This window comes from Manacus candei, unplaced genomic scaffold (assembly GCF_025592945.1).
Source record: "Manacus candei isolate 608988 ecotype Guabito, Panama unplaced genomic scaffold, ASM2559294v1 h1tg000034l, whole genome shotgun sequence".
Taxonomy (NCBI): domain Eukaryota; kingdom Metazoa; phylum Chordata; class Aves; order Passeriformes; family Pipridae; genus Manacus; species Manacus candei.
In genome coordinates this window covers 4659507-4680575 of record NW_026138082.1, presented here as the reverse complement: position 1 = coordinate 4680575, position 21069 = coordinate 4659507, and the positions used below count along the sequence as shown (strand labels likewise).

At 36.3% G+C, this 21069-nt stretch overlaps 1 protein-coding gene across 7 annotated transcripts in view; it reads left to right on the top strand.

Annotated features, from left to right (window-relative positions):
• The window catches only part of L3MBTL3 (L3MBTL histone methyl-lysine binding protein 3), a 78218-nt gene that overhangs the window by 30198 nt on the left and 26951 nt on the right, over positions 1-21069 (top strand). For all 7 annotated transcript variants that reach the window (XM_051792331.1, XM_051792332.1, XM_051792335.1 and 4 more), the window contains 7 exons: positions 3172-3276; positions 4888-5023; positions 6454-6545; positions 7077-7228; positions 15813-15889; positions 17280-17365; positions 19537-19647. In XM_051792331.1, coding sequence (XP_051648291.1) covers positions 3172-3276; positions 4888-5023; positions 6454-6545; positions 7077-7228; positions 15813-15889; positions 17280-17365; positions 19537-19647 — 759 coding nt within the window. The remainder of the gene's footprint in view (positions 1-3171; positions 3277-4887; positions 5024-6453; positions 6546-7076; positions 7229-15812; positions 15890-17279; positions 17366-19536; positions 19648-21069) is intronic.

Sequence of the window (21069 nt, the reverse complement as noted above, 5' to 3'; positions counted from 1 at the left end):
TGCTTCAATTACATCACCTGTCTTTTTTGCAGCTCCTGCTGACATATTTTGTTACTACATCAGATGTTAGTTTGTCTTGTTCCCGTTTTGCCTGCCATCTGATTGGATGTCACATCATCATCTCTTGCTTGTCCTTTGCCTGCTATGGCAGTCTTTCTCATTTGTCATTTCAGTGCTTTTGCTGTTGCTTTCTTTCTTACTTGGAAGAGAGCTCTGTGTGCAAATCCACAAAGTTTCCATGCTATTATCTTCTCTTACAAAACCGGGGGAAATGTGAATGTGTCTCAGCTACTGTACTGCTGCTATGTGTTGTTTTTTTTGATAATTCTGTTCTTACTTGTAGTCTGTTTCTTGCATCCATTTCTTTCTGTAGGCTTCATACTTCAACTGTTAAATCTTTTGTTTGGGAATTAGCTTTTCAGCTTACATATGCATGTGATGCTGACCTTCAATTGGCATTTTCAGATGTTATTGTGTTCGAAAAGTGAAGAACTAGGATTGCATTGTGCAGAACCCATAGATTTGTATGTGCGAGAGCAACAGTTCCCTAACCATCCTTGGTTGTATCCCCTTGTGCTATGTACTGGTTTGAAAATTAACAAGAGAACAAATAATGAGTGTCTTAGTGGGAAGGTATATTTATAAAGCATTGCTCTGCCTGTCTGAAGTTCATGAAATGCTATAGCAACACACCAACCTTTCAGGGCACTGCACATGGTGGTAAAGTCTGGAGTTACGCAATGTCTCCTGTACTTTTCTCCACCATGTACCTTTCTCGTTCAGTGCATCTTATTTAGTATTTTCTTTCAAAGTCTTTAGCCCCTGAGTAATGCAAGGGTTTGATTTAGTGTGTGGTATTTAAAACCTGTAGCAGAAAGAGAGTTCTTAACAACACCCAGAAGTGGTCTGGAAATATTTCTCCATTTTAGAGATGAACAAGCAAGCCACAGGTACAGAAACGTTAAAAAAACCCAAACGAAATGATTTTGAATCCTTTTATTTCTGTGTTCATTGTGAGAATTACTCTTTTTTTTCTTTTTGTTTTTTCCAGTTCAGAAGTGGTACTTTTCGCTGTGTTTTTCGTAACCTTAGTTAGAAATGGTCAGGATGATGGAGAGTCCCTGCCACTTCCTGGTACTTAGAGTAATTTCTAAGCTGTGTCTGACAAGCTGTGGTTACGCCATTAAAGCAAAATTATTGACCCTTCTGTTCCTCAGTGTGCCATCTGCTCATTTGTTGACTTTAACCTTTCATCTTACTTGCTTTTTGTATCCCTCCTGAACAAAATATCTTTAAATGTTTGTTGTAAAAATAATGTGTGATTATTAAGTTTATCATAGCTTTACTTTTGGTGACGTATTGAGAATTGTGCAAAAAATTGAAATCTGTTAAATAGTATTAAGGTTATTAGTCTTCTAAAAGTTACCTGTTAATTTGGCTGTAACAGAAACCAAACTAGAAGTTATAGATTTGGCAATAGGAAGAATAGTAAATAATTCATGTCTTAAATTTCAGGAAATACATGTGTTTAATTGCTTAAATTTTAGTGTATTTTTTGCAGAATTTTGTACAGTTTGTACAGTAATGTTTATTATAGAAGTGAAATAATAGATGTGTGACTTTTTAATCTCTATAATTTTACTTGCACTTGCTTTTGAAAACTTTCCATTATATTTTTGAGCAGTATTCCTCAGTGTGTCAATATTTCTAGCATTTCAGTTTTCCACTGACATTTTTTTATCTGTAAACTATTTATTATGTAGATGTCATTAGCTGGAAGTCTGTGCAACAGTATGGACTGTGTTGAATTTATTATATCAGTTTATTGTTTTTAAGAAAAATTCTCCTTTTGATACCTTCCTTTTGAGGAAGTATCTAGAATTATGCATAATGTAACTTCATTAAACTTTCATTGATAATTAAAATATTAAATGTGGTGATGTTAGGATGAAATAACTTTTCAAATGCGTGTACTGCAGACAGGTACTCTGATCCCTTAACTCTGGTCTACCAGATGTTCTAAGCTGTTTTTAGACAGGGACTTAGAGCTGTGGTTAAACATCTATTAGCTGGCCACTGCAGGTCAGTTTAAACTGGTTTGGTTCTCCATTTCCCTTCCCCTTGACTGCATATTCCCGCTCTTGTTCCATGCATTGCATTTTTTTTTCCTGGGTTTATTATTCAGCTGTATCAGTAGCACCCAAAGCCACCAAATACTGGTGATACCTCTCTGACTACCTCCCTTGGTATCCTTCTCTTCCCATTAACTGAAGAGATGCTGCAGTCGTCTGGGGAGAATGTGTAGCTTTTAGGCAGGAACAGAAGGAAGGGGAAACATTTAGGATGCTTCTCTGTGTTTTTTTTCTGTAACCATTTGAGACATAAAAACTGTTTGGTTGTGAATTTGCAAACCTGTGGAAAACTGTCTTAAGTTATGGTCATTTTTTTTTTCTGTTATTCCCTCCAATTTAACCTTAATATTTACTACCTTCCTTCACCTTTACCAGAGGGATACTGAGGCCTTCTGATTGAAAACATCAATTTTTAGCCTTGTTTTCACTTTCTGTTTTTTGAAAGATGTTCTGCTGGGTTCTCTGTAATATGATGTAAGGGTAGTCATGTTCCTATGATGCAGAAATACTCCTGGAAAACTAGTCTGTATTCAACATATAAAGGACATCAAATAGGCCATCTCTGTATACTGTGTTTCATATTTCTGCCTTTCAGTTCATCTTTCGTGGCCTGAAATGTGGAAAAGGCAATACAGCATCATTGCTGTGATTATTATAGGAATGATGTCTACCAGGAAGGGGTCAGTGTCACTGTACAGGCTGAAAAATAAAAAATTAAATTGTTAAAAGGTTTTATTGACAATTAATGAAAAAAATTGAAGACAAATCATGTCATCATCTTTCTCTTGACTAGCCCTTTTGCTGATTCTAATTTTCTTACATATTCTCAAGTTTCAAGTCATTCTAGTATCAATGTGTTTTTCAAACAGTCATCAATTTCTCTTTTCTGCTCTGCATTTTTGAAAATGCGAAACTTTGAGTGATTTATTAGTTCACTCGGAAACATGAATAATAAATAATCATTGTTCTATTCCTTATGAAGATATTCTTTGTCTCTGGTACTTTCAGAAGTACTGAAACTGTTCTTTTTCCATTGCAGTATCAGTCTTTCCCATACAACAAAAATGGATTCAAAGTAGGGATGAAGCTGGAGGGTGTGGATCCCGAGCACCAGTCGATATACTGTGTTCTCACAGTGGCTGAGGTAAGTAGAGGTTGCAAACTGCTATGGAGCAGGATTACAGAAGAGACAGAAATGAAAATGCTCACTCTTATCTAAGAAAAACCGTATGTAGGAAAATGGCTTTTAAATTAATAATGCTGTATTAATTCTGCCTGACAGACATACAAAGAATATGCAGAATCCAGTGCCAATGCAGCAGTGACTATTTACATATGTTTAACATAGACAACTAGAGAAAACAGTATTAGACTAGTTGGATGATGTGTGGGTTTATCTGTAATCCTGTAGTTTAAATCTGTATTTAAAAGGGAAAATAAATTAACCCCCCCCAAGTATGACAACTGATATATAGCAGTTTTATAGAAGTTTGATAGTGTTTACAGTTGGTCCATTCACTGACACAAATAAATAATTTCTTGTGTTGCTGTTGTGCTTTTTCAGACTGATGGCTTCAAAAATTGCCTGTATTGGTAACCTATGCAAGTTAACATAAAATACAAACTCAGTTTTTCTTTTTACTGTGGTTTATGAAATAGTTTTTCTAATAAATAACTTCTTTACTTTTGATAGAGAACCTGTTTCTCAGGTACATTTTGTATATCTTTCAAACATACCTTACTTTAGTTTTTACATAGTTTTACCGAGTTTCTGGATTTGTTTTGTGAATTAAAATGGGGAAACAGAAAACAGGTAGGTACTTTGCTCTGTATCACTGTTATTCTAGGCAGCTGTAATTTTGCAGTTTATATTTTAATAGTCTAGGCTTTTGTGTTCCTGTTTCAGGATCTCTTCATGGCCTGTAGTCATATCCCATTTCTGTGGATATCTCTTTCATTTTCTTGCAGATGGTGTGTCAGTGGTTGAGTATTCCCTACATACCCTGTGCTCAGTACTAGGTGATGGGTCATGTTTTACAGTAGGATTGCCTGAATTCCACTTGAATTCCACAGAATTATGAGATGGCAAACTGAAAGTTATGTCAGAATACAAATTAAGTATAAGATAGGATGACCTTAATGTCAAGAGATTTTCACTGATGACTGCAGTAAATTTATGGCATTTGGCACTCAAGCAGATATAGAGAACTTTTGTACAGAGAGAGTATTGTGTCCTGTTTTTCTCTTCCTCTCAGTAGTTGACTTACTACTGCATGGAATAACAAAGTTCTGAGGGATACCTCCACTGACTTCTCATCTTTAGTTACAGTTTTCAGTATCTCTCTGGAGAGCCTCTCAAACACTGTTGTTGTTCAGTGCTCCCTTGTATATTGGTTAATCGTGATAGCTTGGGAATGTCGTTATCTGCAGTTTGTCCATGGCTGTATCATGCTCTTCTGTGGGGTTTATCTTTTATTCTAATGCTGGATTGAACCATTTTCAAGTTTTTGAACACTAATGGCTTTTAGTTAATTCTTTTGACCAGAAGAGGATGCACTCAGACTGAGAATAGCTTTGTCTTTTCATTCTTTCCTTTTTATTAAATGAATTTATTACAGTCCAGTGCTGGATTGAGCAGAAGTAAAAAGCTGACTGAAAACACACAGTGATTATACATAATATTGAACAGAAACTGTTATATGTAGGGCGACCATGTTAAAACATAGTGTCTTATGTTTTCAATTATTGCATTTAGGTTTGTGGCTACAGAATACGACTCCATTTTGATGGATACCCAGATTGTTACGATTTCTGGGTGAACGCTGATTCGTCAGATATTCATCCTGTTGGATGGTGTGAAAAAACAGGTCACAAGCTTCATCCACCTAAAGGTATTGTTTAGTTTTACACAGTTCTGAGATCGAGTCTACCTGTGTAATGCTGTAATTTTGGGGGGGCAGGAATGTTATGGTTTATTTAGTCAAGAGTATTTGAAAATGGCAAATTAAACACTAAGTCTTGCCTAAAATTTCAAGGTCAAAATCCTACCTTTTTTGTTCAATGGAAATTCAGAGAAACCAAGAAAACAAAATGCACCATAAGAGTAATTTATAAAGCATTAGGAAAAAAAATTGAGCAACAAACCTAGACCCCAAATGAATGCTTATTGCAAGTAAAATTGCAGCATATTGGTGACACATATGCTTAAACTGAGGTCTCACAAGCAACTGAGAAGCCTTTAGTGGAAGGTCTTAGTACATTTTTGTTATTGGATATTGATCACCATTACTGTACATGTGTTGGCACAGACTAATAAAGACTGCTCTTTCCACAAAGAGTAAGTTTGAAATAAAGACAAAAAGAGGAATGAATAGATCAGTAGTGAGAAAAAAAGGTAAGAGTGGCAGATGGTTCCTTGGGTAATACGAGATTCTCAGGTTAAACAGAGCAGTTGTCTCTGGCATATTTGAGTAATACTTCAAATAGTCAAGAGGTGACACATTTTGGTAAAGGCAGTCAGTCACTGAAATTTGTTGTGGTTTTGATCTTGCTTTACTGGATTGTAACATATTGACTAAAGTAGATGTTTCTATAACTTTTTTGTAACAAAAGAATGAAGAAGGGAGTCTGTTTGCTCCTGATTCTTGGCATTGTTTTGTGGATTAGAACTACAAATGGTTTCTTGTAGATTGTTTTATACAGATCAATATATTATGAATTGCTTGTGGGTTTTTTCCCCCTAAGAAACTAAAAGAGGCATTCCATCAACAGAAACTTAGATTTCTTTCCAAGTGCTGTATACACAGAATAAAAAATGCATGGAGTCTATGCAGAGGACAGTTTATGCTGTGAATACATAAGGAGCATTGATTGTGTAAGCAACTGTTTTGATGTAACCTAGGGGGTTTGTATTAAAGCTAATACTGATTGCGCTGTATTGGTGATAGCCTGAGGATGTAGTAGGGCAAAGTCTGGAGGAGGAGGTGGTGTTTTTATTGGACTGACTGGCATAGAGGAGAGGGCTTTGGGATCTGTAGGTCTTTTGCTGTTTCTGAAGTAGAAGCAACAGACTGAAAAGAAGCTGGGAAATGCCTTCGTGTGTGTCAGTCAGATCACCAAAAGGAAGTTAGTTGGTACCTGCAAGGCAGGTAAGGTGCAGTTTTCCTGGGGAGAGACAAAGAGGTGGCTTGTAGCCTGTGCTGCTTGGAGATGTTTGTTCAAAGGGAAGAAGACTGTAGTAAAAAATTGATTTCTTACTGATACATGCACCTAGTGTCTCATACCTGTCATTTCTTTTCCTTGTTTTATGACCTTCATGTAGGTTATAAGGAAGAAGAATTCAGCTGGCCTTCCTACCTGAAGGCATGCAAGGCTCAAGCTGCTCCTAAATCACTGTTTGAAAACCAGAATGCAGTAAGTACTCACTTGTAACTAAGGTGTGTAAAGTTCCTGGTTTGCTCATGTGTGTAGTAGAGACTCATAGCACATTTCAGTGATGGCAGACTTGAGACCTGAAATTTAAGAAAAACATCTACAACAAATTCAATAACAATCTCCACTACAGCTGACCTCTGCAATTCTGATTCATTACTTTTTGACTTATCCATTTAAACTTCCAGTACATTCTAAAACAATATCTTAAATTAAATTTAAGATGGGTCTTGCACCATGTGTTGTGCAACAACCATGGTCTTTCAGAGAGAGTATCTAAGGCAGAGTTAAAACTAATGCATTTAATTTTAGCAGCACATTCAGGACTTTCGTTTTCATAAACCGCAGGTCTTTGTGTTTGAGCATCTCTCATGTCAGCTAATTAGGCTGCTGCCACTGTTGGAACAGCTAATTGGGAAACTTAGAAATGACATGAATATATTGATTGTGGACACTGAGGAGATTTCTAGATTTATAGTATTTATCTTCAATTAAATGTCTTTCTCCATGTAGACAGTGATCCCATCGGGATTTCGAGTGGGGATGAAGCTGGAAGCTGTAGACAAGAAGAACCCGACTTTCATTTGTGTTGCTACGGTAACAGACATGGTGGACAATCGTTTTCTGGTTCATTTTGACAACTGGGATGAGAGTTATGACTACTGGTATGATGTTTTTGTTTTGTATCCTAGTGAGACCTATCAGAAATGTGTTAGCTTTGAGCACTGTGATACTTTCCAGACTGTCGAAACAGTTACCATACCAACTTTTGCTAGATTTGTAATTATGGCCACCAAAGTATGTCTCAGTGGCAGACTGAAGGAATTAAATGTCCCATGTCAAGTTGCATGTAAAAAATGCTGAGATTGTCTTAAATGAAGCTTCATGTGTGCTGCTGCATCTGGAGTTGTGGATTGATTTCTTATTTCAGTTACATATTATCTCCGAGGCTGATATTTTCAATGCAGAATATGCACTATGATAATGTAGTTGTACTTGGAATTAGTTTTACATATAGTTGTAAATTTAAAGAAAGGCTGCATTTATTCATAAGGTTCTTCATTTACTTATGTTGTTGAAACTGAACCTTAGTCATCTTCCATAAGGCATCAGAATAGTGGCAAAACCTGGTTCTGTGTTCTGCATTCTTCTGAAAACTGGGATCCTGCTATCCTGACTTGTGTTAGGGATGACATTTCTGCATGTTGGATGGTAGAGGGGCTCTGTGTATCTATACAGAAAAGTCAGTGGATGGAGAAGGACATACTAGGAGCATAAAGATAATGGAGTAGATTTAGACTGTCACAGTGCAGGTTTGTATTTGCACTTGGTTCTTCATTTAGCAGATAATTTAGAGCAATGTAGTATATCTTACAGTCTTTGAAGAGTAACTCACTGCAGAACAGGTAGAGCATTGTAAGCCTATGTCTGGGGTTCATCAGTGGCAACTTAATTGTATAGCTGAGCCTGTAAAAATCAATGAAGGAAATTTTCTTCATCTGTATTTGATGACTGCTTAGGCACTGTGTCAATGAAAATGGCACAAGACTATTACATAGCTTCAAAACTTTGTGAGTCCATCTCTTGAAATAATAATTGTGTGCCCTGCGTGACAAATCAACTGTAGTATGACTGCATTATTGAAGCAGTGGTGAACAGACATTTCAGTGAAGTCAAGAACTGAATATTGAGATAATAGACCATATGAGTCAAAGACCAGAAAGATTAGTAATTATTTCCATGAAGAAGTAACACAGAACATACATTTCTTCTACAAAGCATCAAGAAACTGGGGACTGGGAAAAGGTACTCTGAATTTCCTGATATTTGAACGTTCACTAAAATATGTTATGCCCTTAATTAATAATTAAAATGGCAGTTGGCAAGGCTTTTAGGGGAAACACAATGCAATATAACTGTAGTTTGTTCAGAGGTGGCATTGATATCTCTCTAAAATAGTGCACTGTATATAGCAGACATACGCTGAATTTCAGGCTTGTTAATGTACCAATATCAGCAGGAATTTTGTCCACTAATCTTCTCAGGAGATGGAAAAGCAGTTTTTAAGTACATAACCAGGCTTTACATTTTTGCAGTTATAGTATTCTGAACTGGGTTTTCTGAATTTCATATGTAGAATACGTGAAATAATATCCTCTTAAAGGATGAGGGAAAATTGAAGTGGAAAATCTATAGATTTTCCTCTAGGTTTTGAGAAATTATTGGAACTGAAGTCAAACTTAAGTTTTGATCTTTTGATGAAATTGTAAAACACAAGAAGTGGCAAGAAGATGCTACTGGAAGTACTGTGCATGGAGTAGTGTGGCCTACCTCTGCATTGATGGGCTTGAGGACAAGAGTGAATAGAGGAAGAAGGAAAGAAAATGGGAGAAAAGAACAGCAAATGAAAGTAGCAGTGGAATGTCCAACCAACAGAGTGTGCGAAAATGCAATCTCAATACATCCCACTTACATTTTTAATTTTAGATACCAGGTTTGTTGGGGCCTTAAGATATCTTAGATGCATAAATGTCATGTCTATCAACTGCTGTCTGTAACTAAAACCAAAAAGATTTTTTGAGATTACCTAGTGCAGAGCCTCACAGTTTCCCTGCACCTGCATATAATTTTCAACCTCAGAATTATAATGAAGGTGAAAAATGTATTTACTGTATGTTGGTTCTTTTTAAACAAAAACCTTTTTTTTTCCTCTATACCTTTTGTGATTTATTTAGAGTAGATTAAACGGTTTCATTGAGGTTACAGAAACCCTTCCTGTTCTTGGACTGATTTTACTGGACTTCAGGCAACAAAAATCTAACCATCACCTAAGCTTACTTAGGCTTTAGGCTTTCAGCCTGAAGATACTCTTCCTTACTATTTTTCTGAGCATTAGAAAATACATTATTGGTTGAAAATAAGTAGTCTGGTTAGAATTAGTCTTTACACCAGCTCTTTAATGCACTATCATGATACTTCCAGTGTATTATAAATCCTATTAAGTTTTCCTTTGAATAGTGGCTTTTAGATGGAAGAAAAGTGAACAAAATTGTCAAATGTAAGACTTTACTTCTCAAAGGAGAATTTTGACCTATACGACACAAGCCTTCAGGTTGTTTCCATCTGTCCCATCTCTTTTGATGAAACAGGTAATATTTCTTTAAAAACCAGAAACATCCCTCTGAATGGAACTTCCGAATTTTCTTATTGGTATTTGAATCTGGAAATAGCATTGGGAATCTTTGAGTATATCAGAAGTATGAATCAACTATAGATCCATCCTATATTCCTCGATTCTCTTACGCCAGTTTTGCTTACTCACAGATCTTTGTTGCCTCAGCTTCCTAATTTTTTTTGTGACCAAATCCAAACACAGCCAGAGCTTTTGAAAGAGGTCAGCCTGTGCTAGCTTGTTGCTGCTTGCCCACAGGAGAAGTGGAGCGATGGCTCTTGCTGGACATGCTGCAGCCCAAACCTGCTGTGTCATAGGGCTTTGGCTGCCCTCACTCATCCTTGTCTTGGTTTGAACTTCCCGTCCAGAGAAGGTGGTGCAGTCAGCTTTTGGGATCAGTTTACCAGGAGTATGAGAAAATATGATGGGCTATGTGTCACTCATTGCTCTGTTCCTGTCTGTCTTGCATAGAAAAATGATTTTCCAAAGTGTCTCATGAAAACAAATTAGCTTTTGATTTTCTGAACCATTTTCTGGTCAGTCTGAGTTTTGGAACATACTGGATTTTGGTGTGAGACTAAGAGGCCAGCCTTGTTCTCCACCAGTATTTACTACTTTGCTAACAGCCAAGTCCTTAAAAGTTGTGCTCTGCTTGTTTCATTTTTTAGATAATTAATGTGCTCCACTCTGTCTTTGAAAGGAACAGCCTTTTTCAAGGGGTTATATTATGTCAAAAAGAAGGTAAAACAATCTTATAGAACCATGAGTCATGGTGCGTGCTTTTAATGATTTAAATAGATAATGAACCATTTTCTGACCCTGAAGCTCTAAAATTTTATGCAAATTACCATGCAGCTGTCTTGGCAGACATTAAATAGAAAATATGGTAATGTTGCTATACCACTTCTGGATGCATGCCATAACCTCATGGACCATGTTTTGGGAAGTCATGACATAAAATAATACCAGTTTTATACTTGCCAGTGATGAAGTATTCTCAGTTATGCACTAGATGGGGCTGCAGGATGAGTTTTACATTTTTCTTTTTTTTTTTTTATGCACAGTTCAATGACTAACATCTCACAATCAAGAACTTGAATGATTCTTGAGGGCATATTGTTATTTATGGTTGTATGGGGCATGTGTCTGAGTGTTTTTTTTATAGTTAACATTTGCATTATGGATTGTATCTACATTTAATAAAGTGAAAATCAAAATATCAAAGGGTTTGTTTCCCCAAAAGGGAAAATCATAAGTTATTTCAAAACAGAAAATGAGTATGACACATACAGTTTATTGTAAAGGAAATGCTGACTATTTAGTGAAAAAGTCTGTCCAGAACTTCATGTGGAGACCTATTTTGGAAAATATTTTTCTAAAATAATTGCCTATTAACTTTTTCAACAGCTACCATTATTATCCATCTCTCTTGATCTAGTTATAATGAACTGTTTATATAGAACAGATTTTGGGGAAAAATTAACAGAGCTGAAAGTGATCAATAGAAAAATACTAAGTCTTTTTCCATGTGTGAGTTTCCCATTGGGATATGCTCTCCTGCTGTGAGTTAAGGACTGTTGAACTGCACACATGTTCCTTTCATGCAAAGTAGTGCATGCACCAGGGGGTCATGTTGTCAGCTGCCCTCAGTTTTCCTTATTGCAGAACTCCTTCCTGGCCTTTTACATTATGTAGCTCTTACCTGCTTTGAGGTTTTTTCTGCAGTTAAGATGTCCATAACTCAGCAAGCTGTCACTTGTTCTGTCCCTCTGCATAGCTCTCTTACAGATTCAGCTGGCACACTCTGCTACTTTTGGCTCCACTTCAAGCTTCCTGGATTAGCTTCAGTTTCCCATATGGATAATAGATACCTTTTTCTGTCTGCATGTTCTCACACAACAGAAAGAATGGTTCACAAGTGGTGTGGACATTGTAATCTTGTTTCATTAGTTGAGCGTGCGTTTGTCACCTCTCCACTGGCGGGAGATGGTGTTGGTGCTCTGCTGTGGTCCAGGGTTAGGTAGGTTTGGAGGTGCAAAATCCTTCAGCTCCTGTGAGTGTTGGCAACCTTTTTTGGCCTAGCAAGCATCCTCCCAATTTGTGGATAATTGTGTTTTATGAAGCGTGTGAGCTGGGTGATCTGCCTTCTGTTTTGGAACAAAGGAAATAAAAAGCTGTGGGATATTACAAATTGATTGAGAAAGGTCAGCATAGCCCTTAGCATTCCAGTTGACAAGACTTGGGCTTAGTCTGATAGACTGTTGTTTTTCTTCAAATGTTATGTCCATTTAGTAACACACATTAAAGCATAATAGTTCTACTTTAAATTGTATGTGACTTTTACTGATCTCTACTTTCTGTCATTAAATGAACTGTTAGAAGCTAAAAGACTATATGAAATCAGTAGGTGAGGATGAACTGTATGATCTGTTTTTGCTGGAACAGTTTTGGGTTTTTTTTTTCCTGAGGCCAGTGTGGTTCTAGAAACTTCATATAGGTTTATCTGTAATGACTGGGGTTTTGTTTTAAAGCAAATCAAAATTAGGGCATGTTTTGTAGTGATATTGTGCAATGATATTGTAGCACATGTTGCTTTGTATTCTGTGTTCAAACCCATTGCTGTAATGTCAGAGCATCTTCCAGGAGTGCATCTTTAATTGCTACATACCTTGGTCATTTTCTTCTTGAATCTTCAAGGCAAGAAGTGTGTGCAGTGGCATTCACGTTTCAGAATTTTATTAAAATTTGTATTGAAACTATACTTGAAAAAGCAAACCAAAACAAATGCATTTAGAAGGTTTGTCCTGGTAAGTGTTTTTACATTTCTACCTAGTTATTTTAAGTATAATACTGATGATACCATAGTGACTCACGAGCACCGGTCTTGTTCCCAAATTTAACTCAGGAGACTTTTGAAAAGCATTTGTGGACTTTACTCCAAAACATTTTAGGAAGTAAGAGGGTATGCCTTCTCAGTGCAGAAGCATACCTTACCCATGTAAAACTCTGACTTGAGAGGGATCGAAGAGAGAAGTGCTGCCCCACAGGCTTGTTGCTTTTCTTTTTAGCTACTGTAATGAGACTAGAAGAGACCGGAAGGAGCATGAAGCACTCACCTTTTTCCTCTTATTTGTTTGGGGCAAACCGTTTCTAGGAGTCAGGTGCTGAGTTTTAACAGTACAAGATTATCACAAAAGTTCTTTTGCTTCCTTTGCTACTTTTTTGCTAATGGCAAGTTCAGTGATGTAGAGAGTACCTGGTGTGATACTATGAATACATACAGCATAGCTTTATGTAGTGTAATAGGAAAAAAGGTTGGTATTCTTGAACTAAGTTGAATCCTTAGCTATTGTCAGAGCCATTACAGACTCTATCAAAGGTAGATTTCAAGGTGTCTTCTGCTAGGAATTTTCTGTTTGGCATCATTACAAAGAAATACTAGTGGAACTGTTTCATACATATAGCCACAAGATAATTGTATTACATTGGCCAGTATTTTTCATCATTAGTGTTTGACTCTTTTTAGGTAGAAGGTTAGAGAAGTACTTGTTGTGAGACAACGTTCTGAGACACCCAACCTGCATTTCTGTTGTTGAAGTATATCCATACTGAATTTTAGGCATCTTGTAAAAGTACTTTTCAGAGAAAAAAAAAAAGTGTTATTCCATGTAGTTCTCCTTCATTTTTCTTTTATGCAGCCTGGGTTTAAAACTCTAATGTGGTAATAGCCCAGCATTCAGTCTACAGTCTTTTCTGTGGTGTGTTTCCTTTTGCAAGCCTTAAAATATGTTTGTGTTCAAGATCTACAGACCTCACATTTAATCTGACCCTTAAGATGGTAGAGTGCCTGCTAATTTACCTTTAACTCCTTTTTCTGTCATGTATGGTTTATTGCATCCTCTTAGGTATTGCAGATTATCAGCATGTGATATTTTAAAAACATATAAATTAGTATTGCTAATTAAGGGAACTTAATTTAAACTTCCAGCATGCTAATACCTTCTGGGTAGATACAGATAATGCTTATAACACTCAGAGAGAGCAGATCCACACTGTTCAGATATTTTGCATTAGTAACTCTTGGGTTGAGGGAAAGTGGAGAGAATATCTGTTATTCTCCAGCCTAATGATGGAGACATTGACTTCAGAGAGGGATTAAATAGATAATGGAACGTGAGTGTTTAGGTATTTTATGCAGTTATTATTGTGTATGAAGTAGTGTCTTCATGCATGGATGCTGTCTGCTTTTCTTTTCTCATTAAATATTTGAGAAGTGTTTGGAAAACAGCAGGAGGGGGAGATGGTGTTTCAGTCTGGACCACTGGTTGGCTACTTAAGGTTGGTTTCATGATCCTTCCCTGAGGAACCAGGAATGAAGGACTTAGCTACTTCCACATACTCAGGCTTCAGTTTGTTGGTCTCGATGGGTCCTTGTAGTGAGTAGGACATTGAGTTTGTGGTCACTAGAGAGGTGAAAATGCTGATGGGGGTCTCCAGAAGAGAGAGAGGAGGTGTAGATGGAAATATTTAAGGCCAGCTACTGAAATACCTTTAGGCATAGAAAATAGTGAAAAAGAGAGAGAGTGCTCTGTAATATGGAATTTATCTAACTAAAGAAGAAATTAGGTGGGGCAGGCTCCTCAGAGAAGCGAGGTCCTTAAGGGCAGATCTGCAGGGGCAAATAGTATGTTTGCACGGTGTAGTACAGTGCCATCCAGAATAATGCTGGCTTTTTATGTTAGCATCATGTTTCTTAGTCATCCTGACTACATAAGTGCTGTGTTCTTCATTAAAAAAGCCCGGTTAATTGTTTTGCCAACTCAAAAACAATCATTAAGTATCACTGCAGACATAGGGATGATGCATGTTTCACAGCAGAGTCTGATAGCTTTTTACTTTTCCTGTATATCAGTCTGTCTTTTTGCCATTCCTAATAATATTGAGTAGTAATATAATAATTATAGTTTATACATTATATATTATATACAATGTGTGTTCTATTGTGCAAAATGTATTGTTATGAAATAATATAACAAAATGTAGCGTGAATGTATAGTTCTACATATAATATTACAGAAGGCTTAAACGGGTTTACTCTCATCTACTTTTATATACATTATTTTTTTCCAGTGTGTGTGTCTTGTTTTGTTTTTGTAAGAGAACTTGATAGCCAGCACCCAACTTTCTTCTACGCACAGTGTAAGTGACTCAGTGAGCACGGTGAGAGCGATCTCTCCTTGCTTCAGACAGATGCCAACACATCAAGTGTATCTCACTCTGCCTCTGTTAGTATTCTGTGGTTCTTGTGGCATGCCACAGACAACAGCACTAATACAAATGATGCGCTTGACAGTAAATATGGGACATGGTTAACCCCTTAAGTAAAAGAGTTTGGTCAGTGTTTTTAGAGCAGTTTGCAGTCTTGGATTCTTTCATGCAGTTTGGGACCTAAAATGCTTTTTTTTTTCCCTGACAGTTTTTTTCAGACTTTGCTTATGTGCTGCTGGGTTACAATAAATCATTTATAGCTCCATTTAAACCACTCAAAATACAGTTTTGAATTTTTGCTTGTTATTGACATGCATTGCAATTATGTGTGATTTTCCCCTCTGTCTTCAGGTACAACTTGGATCATTAATCAAGATACTTAAGCTTTTGGTTTAAAGTTTTGGTCTTAGCATTGCAAGACTCCATCTGTCTTGGACAGGGATTACTGTGTTCTTCCAACCAGCCAACATGATTCTACCAAGAGTCTCTATATGTGAATTTTTCAGGTCCAGCATTATAACTTCTCAATGGAAATCTACCACACACTTAAAGGACTTGATTTTTTTGATCTTCCAGTGAAATTGTAAATAAAGCCTAATGCTTGTATAAGTGGTAATATCTGTGTTAAATGTGTTCATGTCTGCAGGTTATGTTTGCAGTTTAAGAAGTTATGTTTGCAGTTTTAAGTGTAAGTTGAAGGTGTCGAGGGTTGTTTGGAACTTAAGTCTCTCTTATATGTTTAGTTTTGAAAGCATGATAATGTCTGAAGAACTGCATTATCATACCCTGTTTTTCTCCCCCTCCTCCAGGTGTGAGGCAGCTAGCCCACATATTCATCCTGTTGGATGGTGTAAAGAACATAAAAGAACTCTCATCACCCCACCAGGTTTGTATCTTATGACATATCTGAAAGATTTAAGGAGGTTATAATCAGCTAACATCGTTAAAACTTATAATAATCTTACTGTTACCTCTCCTGAATTTTTTCTTTCTGCAATTAAAAATTAATATTTGTAGAGTTGTAAATTTTTTTTTTACAGGACATAATATATTGAAAGTAGAAGTGTAACTGATGTTAAGTGTTAAGTATGCAAATGTATACTGCTTTAGTAGAGATGTCTATCCACAAAAGATATCCCTTGAAATCTGAATAAGTTTTTGGCTGACTGTATCCACTTATTGTTAAGACTCACATTCTAAAAATGCTGATAAAGCATATTCCAGGTGTGCGAAACCGTTGCATAAGAAAAACATGTTCATGCAAACTGAATATGCAAGGTAACGGATTGATGAGAAAATTGCCCTACGTGGTCAAGGTTGATCAAGGAATCAAACTTGTAAGGGTCTTTGGAAGGGAGGAAAACACTGAGAGAGACAATACAGAAGAATGGAAGTGTATTCCTTAGAATGAAACTTGAGACCACCACTGTTTTCCAGGACTGTTGTGTCTGGCTGGATGATCTAAATAACCCTTAACTGGCATCTGTGGTCTGAGAACATGGAAAATTTTACTTGGTTAAAACCAACTTTGGCAGTAATTCTAATAGCCAGCAGTCTTGAAAAGTTATAAACAGCCTGTCTGTCAGGAGGTTTATTGCAGCCCATTATTCAGCTAAATCCCTTGTAAAACAAATTAAAATAGGTTTTGTTCTCTTCTAGATTGCGAATCATAATGTGTAAACTTCAAGCTAAACTTTTGGTGCAGACTAAAGGTGAAGGACAGGCCCTGCCAAGATATCTTTGTGTTTCTTGCATAAAGTGTTTATAAACACGACACTTGCTGAAAAAGGCAACATCTTCTGTAGATTAGTCTTATCATAAAGGTCCAGGGTATTTCTTTAGAAATTTAGTTAAAAAGAGCTCACTAAAAGAGTAACAAGTAGTAAGGTGTGCTCAGCTGTAGTACAAACTTATCACTGATTAGATTGTCCTTGCCAGTGGATGACTGTTTATTACTTGAATGAATTTGTTTAATTAAATGGAGAGATTTTTCCAGTCCACATTATTTATATTAGTGAGGGAATCAGAGAATATTGCCATATCCAAAGCAATTGGGTACAATAACTTCTCAGTATTGTGTATTAGAAGGCTGTTGGCTTTTTTGACCTGTATGGTGAATGTGTCCAAGACGCTTTAGGAGAGCCTTTCTTGTAATTATTTTATAAGTCCAGACCATAAATCAGAACAGTATTATAAAAGTGCTAGGCACTCTGTAAATTAGACATTATTTTTTTGCACTGCTGTGTTTAATTTTGGTCACATTTCTTCTGTGCCAGATTATCCACATGCTAAGCATTTTTCTTGGGAGAAGTATTTGGAAGAAACCAGTTCATTACCTGCACCTGCAAGGGCTTTTAAAGTGGTGAGAAAATGCTTATATTTTTTTAAGTTCATGTAATTAAGTACTTTAAGAAGAAAATACATATATGGTATTCCTGTGTTTCCAAATGTGTCCAGTTAATTAGTTGCATAATAGGTGGTTTATTTTTATGCAAGTTTGCAGTTCACTGTTAGAAATCGGATTATTTTAAATCACTATTACTTTATTATTTTAATTATTGTAAATGAGATTAAATGCTACAAATATATTACTAATTAATGTAATTTGCTATGGAAAATTACTGCCTACTTATTAGAAATAATGAGGTAGCTACTGAGTCATGATAACATGTTTTGAAGGTATATATTTTTATCTGTACATTTTATATAGTGCAATAAATACAGTGTAAAAAATACTGTAAGAGATTAGTCTACTTGTCCAGCTAGTCCACTGCCTTGGGCAGTAACCAAGAGAGAGCTTGTATTTAACACTGTTTAGTAGACTTCTTCTTCTGCAAGCTTGCAGCTAAGGCTCATGGGCAGTGTCCACAGGTGGCTTCTCCAGCTTAGCTATGGTGCTCGTGGGCAACATCCTTTTCCTTTATCTTTGTTCTTGCTAGTTTCTTTCGGTGACAGCTGTCTTTTTTGAGCTCTTAAGATTTCAGTGATGGTCACTAATGCAGAAAGGAATCTTAAAATCATAGAATGGCTTAGTTTGTAAGGAATCTTAAAGATCATCTAATTCCAAGCCCCCTGCTGTGGGCAGGGACAACTTTCACTAGACCAGGTTTCTCAGAACTCCATCCAACCTGACCTTGAACACCTCCAGGAGTCAGGCATCAACAACTTCTCTGAGCAACCTGCTCAAGTGCCTCACCACCCTCACAGTAAAGAATTTCTTCCTAATATCTAATCTAAACTTACTCTCAGTAGTTTGAATACATTCCCCCTTGCCCTATCATTGCATACTCTTGTAAAAAAATCCTTGCATCTTTCTTGTAGGTTCCCTTCAGTTATTGGAAGGTTGCAATTAAGTCACCCCCGAACTGTGTCTTTTCCAGGCTGAACAAACCCAATTCTCTCAGCCTTTCCTCATAGGAGAGATGTTCCATCCCTCTAATCATCTTGGATTGATGGTGGGAGCCAGTGTCAAATGGCTGGTAGCTCCCAGCCCCTTGTCTCACAGCACACTAAAGCACATTTGCCTCAGCTTTTCAGATGAGGGACACTAATTTTGAATAACACTTCGCTAAGAGCAGCTGGATTAACAAAAGCAAAACTGGTGTTTATAGTGGTTCCTGGGGTCAGCAGATTACCAGAGTTTATTAATGACCTGCAGTTTATCACCCCAAGGTACATCTGGCTTAATAACATTTCTTAATCTTACATTCTCACCAAGAATACCCTGAGCAAGGACTAGGAAGGTATTTAGTTATATCTGAGATAATAACACGGCGTTATATTGTGTTATGGGAGAAAATTGAGTCCTTAAACTGCAGATGAAGAAAAAACACCAGTGGTCTGGAAGGTCCTAGAGGGACAGATACATTATTTTCCTAGAAAACTAGAATAAAAACCTTAACATCTTGTGCATGCTCCTTTAAAATGGAAATAAGTTTGCTTTAGCTTTCATAGCTGTAGATGAGAAAGAAAATCCAATACTCCTACCAAAGACACCATTTTTGCCAAAATAGTGTTTAAAAAACTTGTGTTTGGTCCTGTTTGTTCTGAGTATTTTCTATTATACTATGAATTAGTTATGTTTCCAGTATGAGTCTAAAAAAATTTGATTCGTGAAACAAAAACACATACTAAAGAGCACAACTATGTTTCCTGTAGATAATGTCATAAAGGTTTCAGGCTGCTAGTATGTAATACTTTATTAAATACTGCATTGAAACTGTTGGGTGAAATCTCTAGGAAAACATTCCTAGAGAATTTAGGAAAAAAACTGATTAAAAATAAAGATTCCCACTTTCTTCCTTAGATGACTTGAATCCAACCCATTCCAGGAGAACCTGGAATTCCAAAGTAATTACTTTATTTTGCTAGTTTAATTGGTTTGAATTCTGTTTTTATACTTGAATTTTTTGTAGAGAGAGGGCAGATTTGAGAAAATAAGGGCAGAAAGTTTTTGATGGATTTTATGTATTTTACAGCTACAGAAGATTTTTGAGGTTTTGTTCTGTTTCATATAATATTGTTCTTTTCTAGAAACCTTCTCATAGCTTTCAGAAAAACATGAAACTTGAAGTGGTTGACAAAAGAAATCCAGTATTTATCAGAGTAGCAACCATTGTAGATACTGATGACTACAGAATAAAAGTAAGTTTCTCTGTCTTATTGTACTATCCTGCTTAACTGACTTTGTACAATTCAAATCCTATAGTTGTAAAATTAACTATGGAAAGAATTGAGTCACACTGCTCTCTACTGCTAATCTCTGCTCATGCTTTTCACTGATTAATATTATATAATTCCTTCAGAAGGGGGTTTTTTTATTGTGCTCTTAGTTACTTGTGTTGAGGTAAGTAATTAGAGAGCAGAGTTGAGTATGTTGGAAAATTGCTTTGGGAATAGTTGATAGAAGACAATTGTCTATTTTATCAAGAAATGTGATTATTTAATATCAAGTGTCAAAGGGCTACTTGGATATTTGTATTATATAAAATAAAATTGTCTTATAAAAAATATTTGGTCTAGGTTAATTGAATCTGTCTCTATAAACTTCCAAAGGGAGAAGAGAGATATATATGTGAGATATGATAGAAATAACCCTGATCTCTTGTGCTTCATCAATGATTTCTGAAATTCTGATGTTTTTTATTAGTTATGGACTTTAGATTGAATAATTCAAAGTTAATGTGTTTTTAATATATTTTGCAGAAGTTATATACTTGAATTAATTTTCTTTTATTGTACAAAACCAGTTTACACTCTGAAGCCCTTAACTGTTGAGAGGGCTAGCATATACCAGATATCCAGTTAGTAGGAATGAAGGTTATATGTGTTTGCAGTTTGTACAGGTTTATTAGGCATACCTGTTATTTCAAGTAGGAAATGCAGCTGATGTTTCATTTTGAATCATTTGAATTAACTGGTGGTAGGGAGTCATCAGAACTAATATCTTCACACCTACACGTTTTCTACCTTAACTTTAGGGTGGTGATGGAAAAAAACCCCAAAACAACCCCACCAAAGCAAACAAAAAAACCCACTCTCCAGTCTAATTTATTACATGACAGAATTTGTAACTTCTAGGGTAGTAATTTAACTGTGTAGCATATGCTGAAAGAGCTCTGTATGTATCTGTGTGTACGTGCATCCACACATGCGTGCATGAGAGATCTGAGCTATTTACTACGACAGAGGTCATATAAGATGTGAAGATATTTAGCTTTCGCATAAAAAAATGCGTGTATAACCCATACTGGTGTTTTTCGGGGAAGTCACATCCTTTGTTTTCTCTTCAGTTTCAACTCTACATCATGTGTAGTCTGATTTTAATAATACTGTTACTTTTATGATGGGGGGTTGTTGGTTTTTATAGATAAATGCCATTTTTTTAGCCCTTTGCTTACTGCTCTGCTGTTCTTAAATCCATTTCAAACAGGAGATTAAAAAACGTTTGGCTTTTTGTTTGGCATTTTTTTTGAGAGATGAAAAGGGCAGAAATTCATGTTTAATTTAAGTATTAATGTAAGAACTAATGTGAGAACTGCTTTATTCCTGGGATTTGAGCTTGAT